We start from the raw sequence: 10,727 nt of genomic DNA, 5'->3' as shown, positions 1-10,727 counted from the left end.
AAAATCCGGTGATATCTTGTTTGAAGCAAAAAGATGCAATAATGTGTATGGATTAACTCCAAAGGATTTAAAGGATCAAAAAGTAACTTGTTTTACCTCTCTTAAATCTGAAAAATAGCTTTGGCATAAGAAATTGGGACATGCAAGCATGTACCAAATTTCTAAATTGTTAAAAAGAATTTGGTTAGAGGAATTCCTAATATTAAATTTGATAAGGATATTACTTGTGATGCTTGTCAACTAGGCAAATAAGTAAGATCTTCTTTTAAACCAAAAGATGAAATTTCTACTAAAAGGCCATTAGAAATGTTGTATATTGGTCTTTTTGGTCCAACTAGAACTCAAAGTTTGGGAGGTAAACATTATGGTTTAGTAGTGGTGGATGATTACTCTAGATTTGGTTGGGTTCTTTTCTTAACTCACAAGAATGATGCATTTCATGCTTTTTCCTCTCTTTGTAAGAAGATTCAAAATGAAAAAGATTTGAAAAATTTTGTGATGATTTTGGTATTGCTCATAACTTTTCATGTCCTAGAACTCCTCAACAAAATGCGGTAGTTGAAAGAAGGAATAGAAGCCTTCAAGAAATGACTAGGGCAATGCTTTGTGAAAATGATGTACCAAAATTTTTGTGGGCTGAAGCTGTAAACACAGCTTGCTATATTCTTAATAGAACCATCATTAGAAAAGGTTTAAAGAAAACTCCATATGAGCTTTGGAAAGGAACCCCACCTAATCTTAAGTGCTTCCATATTTTTGGATGCAAATGTTTTGTGCTTAATAATAAAGAAAATCTTGGAAAGTTTAATCCAAAATCTTATGAAGGAATGTTTGTTGGATACTCCACCACTAGCAAAGCGTTTAAGGTTTACCTCAAAGAGTATAGAACAATTGAGGAATCCATACATGTATCCTTTTGTGATTCTAACTCTATTCCAAGTTCTGTGTTAGATGATGATGCAGGTATTGAAACTGATGTGAATCAACAAGCCAGTCAAGAAAATCCCAAGTCTGTCCCAATTGTTGAATCTGTCTATCCAGAAATGTCTCTTCAGAATGAAGGAGACATTTCTGTTTTGTCTCCTGAACAAGCCAGAGAATCCAGAATAGAGTTGTCTACTGAAACTCGTCAAGGCAGAACCTTTCCTCAAAGGCCACGAGAATGGAAGTTTTTGAAGGGTTACCCTCATGAATTCATCATTGGTGATCCTTCCCAAGGCATAACCACTAGATCCTCAAGCAAGAAGCAAGTAAAACCAAGCAATGTTGCCTTCTTGTCCCAATTGGAACCTCTCAATGTGAAGCAAACTCTTGAAGACCCCTCATGGGTTAAAGCCATGGAGGAAAAGCTAGCATAATTTGAAAAGAATGAGGTTTGGACTCTTGTACCAAATCCGAATGGTAAAAAGGTAACCAGTACAAAATGGATTTTCAAAAATAAATTAGGTGAGGATGGTAGTGTTGTTCGTAACAAGGCTAGACTAATGGCCCAAGGTTACAATCAAGAGGAAGGTATAAATTTTGATGAGTCATTTGCCCCGATAGCAAGAATGGAAGCAATTAGGTTGCTTCTTGCCTATACTACCCACAAGGGTTTTAAAATGTTCCAAATGGATGTCAAATGTGTATTTCTTAATGGTTTTATAGATAGGAAAGTATTTGTGGCTCAACCCCCCAGTTTTAAAAGCAAAGAGTTTCCAAATCATGCTTTTAAACTCTCTAAGGCTCTTTATGGATTTAGGCAAGCTACTAGAGCTTGGTATAAAAGGCTTAGTGCCTTTTTGTTGGAAAATAATTTTCAAAAGAGAACCACCGATACTACTTTATTTATAAAAGAATCTAATGATGATATCTTACTTGTTCAAGTTTATGTGGATGACATTGTGTTTAGTTCGGCCAATGAAGCCTTGTGTGAAGGGTTTGGAAAACTTATGACTAGTGAGTTTGAAATGAGTTTAATGGGAGAATTAACCTTCTTCCTTGGTCTTCAAATTAAACAAACTCCTAGTGGTATTTTTATTCACCAAGGTAAATATGCCAAAGAGTTAATCAAGAAATTTGGTCTTGAAAATTCCAAGTCAATGGGAACTCCTATGTATCCAAACACAAAACTTGACAAGGATGAAAATGGAAAAGATGTGGATGAAACAAAGTTTAGAGGAATGATAGGATCCCTCATGTATCTTACATCCTCTATGCTGGATATTGTTCAAAGTGTGGGTGTATGCTTAAGGTTTCAATCTCACCCAAAAGAATCCCATCTTTTGGCCATTAAAAGAATCATTAGATACATTAAAGGCACATGTGATCTTGGCTTGTGGTATCCAAAATCTAATGAATTTTCTGCAGTAGGGTTTTGTGATGCAGATTATGCGAGAGACCGAGTAGATAGGAGAAGCACTTTCAGAATGTGTTGCTTCCTTGGAAGCTCACTAAACATATGGTCAAGCAAGAAGCAAGCTACTGTTTCCCTATCCACAGCTGAAGCTGAATATATATCTGCCGCTGCATGTTGCTCACAATTAATTTGGTTAAAAACTCAATTAGAAGATTAAAATTGAAAATCAATAGTATACCTCTATTTTATGATAACATGAGTACAATAGACATTTCAAAAAATCCTGTACTGCACTCTAGAACCAAGCACATTGAGGTTCGATATCACTTTATTAGGGAACATGTGAAAAAAGGTACTATTGATATCCAATTTGTAAAATCTGAAGAGCAACTTGCTGACATTTTCACTAAACCTATATGTGAAGATAGATTTTGTTCATTAAGAAACAGTTTGGGGATGATGGACTTAAGTTTTGTTGAAAAAATATGATTTTCATGCCTCTGTTTGTTTTTGTCTCGTACGCAGCAGGGAGACAAATCTGGGCACATGATGAACAAGTCATTAAACAATGGGAGACTGAAATCTGATACTTTGGACTCAAGCCCGTTCAACCACCTTTGAGCCCATTCCATGATATTGGCTCATTATTTTTTTGGCATCATGTTTTTAATAAATTATTTTTAAATAATTCGTTTTTTTAAAAGGGTTTCACATCATATCTTTCAAAAGAGAGTTTTTGTCAAATCAAATCTTTTTCCCATATCTTCCCCCTCTTTTCAAGGAAAGGTTTTTTCAGTTACTTTTTTTATTTTTAAATTCCTTGTTAAAACCGTTTTTCATTAATGCTAAGAGCTTTAAATGAGATTCTCTCCACTAAGCATTTATGATGGTATAACCTCTCTCCACCTTCCACTTTCTTCGGCCCTCTCTTCATCTTCTCCCTCTCTATTTCACTCTCTTCATCATGAGGAAGAAACTTGCCACTCGCCGAAGCACTTGAACCCCCATAACAAAAAATTCTCCATCATCCAAAGGTCCACAATCCCATACACACATACACGTTCATTCCCATTCGTCCTCTTCACCCTCTTCTCATCCCACTGACTCCATGGCAAGGAAAGGAATCCATGCAAGTGCTTCAACAAGGCAGGAAGTAGCATCATCAAAGATAAGTTCAAAGGGAAAGGAGCAAGTACCTGAAGAGGAAGAAGACTCACCACTTCCATCTCCACGTCCATCTCCACCACCACGGCGTTCTACCCCTCATCCTTCAGGATGGTCAGCCCCACTCAACGTGCAAAGAACCCTATTCTTCATGACACCAGAGAACCCCCAAACCTTTATTCATTGGACTTCAAAAATAAATATGGTAAAAGCCACTCCCACTTTGATCCTTCCCGCTTTATCTCTTGTGCAGCTTTTGAGTTTCACTCCCAAGTATTGGTAAACCGTCATCTCTGTTCCTCTTATGTGGTTAATCTTGAAAATCTTTCTAAAAAGGACATTGATTTCACTACATATTTTGATGATCTGAAATGGTCTCCTATTTTCAAAATTCGAAAACCTGTTTACCCAAACTTGGTACGTGAATTTTATGCTAACATGATATTTCATGATGGTGCACTACATTCTTATGTCAAAAGAGTTCATCTTACTTTAAATCGTGATACCATAAGTGCTGCTCTGGGGTATCAAGATGAAGGGGCTAGGGCATATATGTCTGGTAAATGGGATAACCATGCTGGTGTTTCTCATCAAGTGGCTCTGACTCGGGTGTGTGAAAATTTTTCTGCTCTTGATGGCACAAATCTAACCCATAAGGCTCTCGGACTTGTGTGAGCGTTGCTACACCGAATCATCACTTATGTTTTGATGCCTCAAAGTGGTTCTTACTAGAGGGTTACTATTTGTGATACCCTTGTCCTGTTTGCTATTCTAAATTCTGCATCTATTTCATTTGCTTATCTTATGATTAGACACATGTGGGACTGTGTACGTAGTGATAAGAAATCTAATCTGCCATATAGTATGTTCCTGACATGCATCTTTGAGCATTTTAATGTGGATCTCAGCAATGAGCTAGTTGAGAATAGGGTCTCCACAATCAAAGGCGGAAGAGTTCCCGATTCTGTAAAAGAAAAAAAGGGGCAAGAGTTCAACGGCATCAATGATTTCTGATAGCGAAAGTGGAAGTCTTCCTCCTGAATCTTCTCGGTTTTCTGAAACTATCAAGAATGTTCTGAATGAGTTCTCCAATATGTCCAGCATGATGGTCAGGTCCTATAAAGAGGCTCGAAAGCAAGCCTATGAAAATGAGAAGGCTTAGACCAAATGCCGTGAAAGGATAAATTTTCTAATTAAGAGCTTGGAGACTACTAGCAAGGACACGGCTCATTCTGAAGGAGAAGACGATCATCTTGATTCTGATATCAATCTTTCTGATGCCTAAAATATTTGCTCACTGCTGCTTATGCTCTTGGACAATATTTATTTTGTTGCTTTTGGACTTAGTTTCACTTGAACTGTTTCATTTTAGGACGACTGTACTTAATCACGTTGATACTTTTTTTGTGTTTATGTTATGAATTGCATTGTTGTTTCATCTATTTTGTAGGTTCCCTCCTTGATGACAAAAAGGAGGAGAAAAAAGATTAAAAATGGGCTGAATTGAAAATAGAATTAGGGCTGCCAATGCTCTAATTCTAAGATTAAAAGGGGCTGAATTAAAAATAGAATTGGGGCTGCTAGTGCTCTAATTCTTGTGCTCTGTTTTTGAGCCCTATATTTCTATCAGATGTTTTACTCTATTTGATTATTGTTTCATGCCATGTTTTGATGCTCTGTTTTTGTGGTTGAACACTGTGTTTTATTGCTTGCTATGATTTGTTGGCAAGAAACATTTTTTTGATGCTTTGAATATGTTACCTTGAGCAGTGTGTTAGAACTTGAGCCTTGATCATTATTTGATAAAAGTGTTTGCTCAAGTACAAGTCTTTTTTTTTTTATAAAATATGGCTCGGCTTCTTAAGGTTCCATGTTTTGAAAATATAAAATTTTTTTTTGGAACTATTTAAGCATGTTTACAGGTATTGCTTCCATAAGTTGATGGATAATTAAGCACACCTTAAGGGGGAGCAATGTCATCGATTGAAAGGGGGAGGATTCGGCCAAATCTTCAAGGGAGTTCTCTAATCCTAATCCTTTTCAATTCATTTTTAATAATATTTGTAATCAAGGGAGAGATTGATGAGTTTGGAAAACTTGAATAATTGTGATAATCAAACATTATTAAAAATATTAATTTAATATTTGCTTCCAATTGGTTGATTATTGTTGCTGGTAGTGTGCAGGAAATTAAAACAAGTTTTCCATCATTTTCCATTACCGACAGGATTTTTCTCGGTAATGGTCCTCCTTTCGCTAAAAAATCGTCAGATTTTTCGACAGATTTTCTATCGGTAATTTACCAACAGATTTTTTCCGTTATCAACAGATTTTCTCTTGGTAATCGTCACTTCAATTTTGCTTAAACTGTCCAATTTTCTAACATTTTTCGTCGGTAACTAGCGTCAGATTTTCCGTCAGTAATTGGAGCCTAGGAAAACATTTCCAACTCTGAATACAGACGAAAATTCTGTCTGTAAATCCATCAGTAAGGTAAAACAACATTTTTTTTTAGATTTTTTCGTTGTAAAATAAACCTGATTTCATACAAAATAAATTTAAATTTAAATAAGTTCATCGTATTATCAAACTAAAAGAAAAGTACTATGAACAAGCAAGTCAATATAATTCAAAACATAAACAAAGTGTATTGATACATCAACTATAATAATAAGTAACAACCATGCATCAACATAGTGTATTGAGTAAATTAAAAGTTGTTAATGAGTATTCAAAGGGCTCTAAATGATTTTTCTCATACTAGTAAATTAGAAGACTTATGCTCCAAGCAACTCCTATTCAATTTCCTAACTCATTTGAATAATTTTCGCTACTCTAATATTTAACTTGTAACAGAGGATTTATTAGATGAAGTTGGTGAAGGAGGTCCTGTGTTAATTTCACTTATCTCATCTGCAAAATTCACTTCACTTGCTCTTTTTGCTTTTTCTTTTTCTTTTTCTTTTTTTTTCATCACTACTTTCCTCACAAGAAAACTTTGCCTTCTTGTTCCTCCTCTTATCCTTCTTCAGATATATTTTGTAGCCAGTCCATGATGACATTATCTATTTCAAAAACCACATGTTATAAAATACCATATAATGATTTAATGAAATATATACCAAAATAATTATTCAGATAAGATAATGTAGCACACAAAAATATTCAAAAAAAAAAAGAAAAAATTTGATTATTATTCGTATATGGCAACATGATCTTTGATTTTGCATTTAGATTCTATCTTTTAAATAATGAACACAAAAGTTTTGTATCTTATTCCTATCTAAACAACTAAATGAATTGTTACTATGTCTACTATTTCTACATTTCTAACATCGTACAGTAGTCATGGTTATATAAATTGTGATAACTATTCCGAGATAAAGAAATGAATTATCTGAGAGGGGTTGAAAGTTGTGGTGGGGACAAAAATACGGAACTCAAACATAATCCACTTAGTTTTAAGAAATTGAGTGCGATTCTTCTTCCTCCAAAAAACAAACTTAGTCTTGAACCCAATGACTTTGTTGTTATTCACAAGCTCCTGATTCCTTTTCCCCACCTTTTTCCGGTGCCCTTTCCTGTTTTAATTTCCTTTTGTTATTGTCTTTAAACACATGCTTTTTCAGATTAAAGTAAAAGTACTTTGTCTCCAGAAACACCTTTCTACCTGAAAAACAAATACAATGGAATCTTAATTATATGATTTCCAATAATTAAATCATCATACCCCCCAGCATGCAATAACTTAACCACAACTTGTATAGTCTGTTGTTGATCCTACTGCTGTAATTGTATGATTTCAGATGGCAGCAATTGAGTTATCTTTTTCATCTCTTTGTTCTTTCCCCATAGAACCATGTATAGTCCACATACTATCAGTACTACTCCAATCACACTGCATATATACCAAATCATATGTCTATATTAATACCAAAACCAATAATAAACAACATACATACAAAAGTCTATTATATATGTACCTTCTAAGATACAATTGCTCATCTAACATGAAAGAAGCCGCAACAGCCACAAGCACAAGAACAAGCATGAGAGGGTTGAAAATGGAGACAAATAGTGACCCTCTCATTTGTATGCACCATGCTATGATAAGAAATACTACTCTAGACCCCACAATTCCCTGAACCAATAACAAATCAATTAATTAAAAAGAAGCTAAGTTAAGAGTAATAATACAATATAATATATGATGTATCAATAATGTATGTATCGAATAAGCAGAAGCCAAAAGCCTGATATTCCAACCAAGCTTCCATTGATTGAGATCCCTCTTGTCCAACCAAGCTACAATGAAGATGCAAGTGCAAGTAGCCCATGACTATAGCAGCCACCATGTGTGTTGAGGAAGCTGAGCAAGTTGAGCATCATGATAAATCAATATATGGAGAATACTAAGAAGGAGGACATGATTCATAACAAAAAGTTGCCTTTGCATTGTGATAATCATAATCTCTTGATGGACACCACCTTTTATTTTGCCTCTTCCACTGCAAACTCACTCCCTGTCAGTACTTTCTTCTTTCTCTTCAATATTGCTTTCATTTCATGCTTCACCATAATATGGCTATTTTTATTTCACTGATTTATTGAGGTTTAAATTCTTGTACTTTCTAATAACATTAATTTATTGAAAGATATAAGTAACAATTTAACACTGATGTACAATTTTAGAATTGAAAGATTAGATTCCTATTGGAAAGCATATGTGAGGAGACAGTGATTACAGACAAGAAACAGAACGGTTCAAGCTTTATCCCGGCTCTGCACTCTGGTGAATGGTCTTGATATCAGAAAAAAAGTAAAAGGGTCTAGTTAACTAAACAAGGGTTCGACATGCCACGTCCAGCTAGAGAATAGGACTAATTTGAAAACCCTTTCAACAACTAGTTATTTTGCTTCCTACACCAGATGTTTCAACACAGAAGAAGTAAGCAATGTCCATCAACAAAAAAACAATTTGATATTTCTGCTAATAAAAAGGTGAGTGACTAGTCACATACTCAATAAGTTCATGCAATACACAACTACCAACTAGCCCCCTAACAAAATCGACATACTGGATTTTAGGACACCAAACAAACTATTCAATGCAAGTACGGGCTGCCTAGCAAATATACAACTATAATGCATTCAAATATCTAGAATGATATCAAGTCTATGCAAAAGCTCAAAGAAGAATAATGAGCAAACAGATTGTAGTCTGTCTTTATTTACTCAAGAACTGAGAATGTAAACCAGTGACATGAATACTTTGCAATACAAACCTGATATAAAATCATCAACATATTCAGCATCAATCTTTCCATGAGCCATTGCATCAACCTCAATAACAGAAGCACACAAGTTAGTCGATGACCTCAAGTTCCGAATGAAGTGTTTAATATTCCTCTCAAGTTCCAAATGTCTTCAACATTTTCAAGTTTGATAGTTGCAGCTGAATCTATCTGTAAAATCGGCCAACCAGAAGTAACAAAGCCATAGCAAAATGAATAGTAACAACTTAAACCCCGAGAATCAACCCAAAAGAAAAAAAATACTCGAACCAAAATATAATTTCCCACTATATATTTCTTTTTCTTTTAAATTACCAGTTACTCCAATTATGACAAGTCTTACGTATCTCAAGAATATGGTCTCTAGATAATTTATAAATACGTTTACCTGTGTTTTCTCATCGTCTTTGATGTCGAACCTGAGGTCGTGTTAACAAAATAAAAAACATAAGATGACAATAATTCAAGATTCAAGACACTGATATTGAGATTATCATAATTCAGAGATCATTTATGAATTATGAGGAAAGTGAAATAATTTAAACAGCAATCCAATTCTGACTTAATATAGATTTCAAGCTACAAATACCATATGACATGCTGTTAAAAAATAGAAAGCAAGTCTAAATTGTTATGCACTGATATAGAACTTCTTTGAAGGATTTAGAGCTTACCATAAAGGAGCTTCACTTTTCTCTCGTAGACAATCACTTCTCCTTCCGATGGAAAAACACAATCAATAAATAGATATGCATAATCTATCTAATATATTTCGACTAGCTGAAATTGGAAACATAAATTCGAGAGAAACTGAAAAAAAATGCAACAATAAAAAACTAGAGCTGCATAATCTATCTAATATTCACTACTAGTAACTGAAATTGGAAAAGAAAATTGAAGAAAATGGAGGATTGGAGAGAGTCGTTACCCATGAGAATACCAGAGAGTCTCAGAGCCATGGGAACCGATGGGTTCAAAATCTCTTCGTTGTGAACAAGCAACACGAAACGGTGTCAAGTTGCTAAGAAATTTGATTCCAAAAAAAAAAGAACATGCACTGAATGAGAAATAATAAACAAGTTGCGCATAAATTCGAATAAGGGAAAGGAGAGCACGAATCTCAGAAAGAGATAGAGAAATGGAAGACGTACGGTTTGAAAATCTCGAGGGGCGACACCGGGAAGGTAGAAAGAGTGAACACAGGAGAAGGTGAAGAGGATGAGGACGGAGGCGACGAAGACGGAGGTGACGAAGACAGTGGCGGGAAAATGCACATTAGGGTTTGAAAAGGAATGTCACGACCAGCAGACAGAGAAGAGCCGGGAGGAGGTGTGACAAAGTTTTGGGGCAATGGAAGTTCAGTGCAACGGAGGTTCAGTGTGACGACGAGGCAAGGTGCGACGGCGGTGCAAGGCTGAGAGGCGCCGCTGATAGAGCAATTGGAGGGGATGGGTGTGAAGGCGTGGGGAAGAGATGTGAAATGAGGAGGAGCTCGTAAAGCCAAATTTTTATTTTAATATTTTCGACAGAATATTTTAAATTATAGATAGATTTTTTGTCTGTAATAATTTAATAAAACACAATATTTTTGTTTATTTAAATACAGACAAATTTTTTGTTGGTAATTATTTTCCACGACAGATTCTTTTGTTTGTCTGTAGTGTATGTTAATTCATTTTTTTTGTTTTCGAAAAAAATTCCCTCGTAAAATTTGTCTGTATTTATGTGGGATCAAACGTGTCCAAAGTATCCATTTGTAATAAGTAGTTTTTTAGTAGTGCATGTTCTTAATTTGATAGTGAATGAAGAAATTAAAGAGCAACAAACTTCAATTGAAAGCGTTAGAAATGCTATCAGGTATGTTAGGTTATCTCTTCAAAGAACTAAAAAATTTAAAGACTGCATGAGGTTGAGTTGATTGAATCTAAAAG

The 10,727-nt window shown here is 35.0% G+C and overlaps 1 protein-coding gene across 1 annotated transcript; it reads right to left on the bottom strand.

Annotated features, from left to right (window-relative positions):
• On the bottom strand, positions 6,705 to 10,298 carry LOC107630282. Its single transcript, XM_021118731.1, has 6 exons — positions 9,948 to 10,298; positions 9,725 to 9,817; positions 9,471 to 9,512; positions 9,185 to 9,215; positions 8,788 to 8,845; positions 6,705 to 7,400 (listed from the first exon to the last, which is right to left on the bottom strand). Exons 1-6 carry the CDS (start codon positions 10,070 to 10,072, stop codon positions 7,396 to 7,398), a joined length of 354 nt encoding a protein of 117 aa, XP_020974390.1. The 5' UTR covers positions 10,073 to 10,298; the 3' UTR covers positions 6,705 to 7,395.

This window comes from Arachis ipaensis, chromosome B03, assembly GCF_000816755.2.
Source record: "Arachis ipaensis cultivar K30076 chromosome B03, Araip1.1, whole genome shotgun sequence".
Classification (NCBI taxonomy): Eukaryota; Viridiplantae; Streptophyta; class Magnoliopsida; order Fabales; family Fabaceae; genus Arachis; species Arachis ipaensis.
The sequence above is the reverse complement of the archived record's forward strand: the minus strand, read 5'-3'. Positions and strand labels throughout refer to the sequence as shown.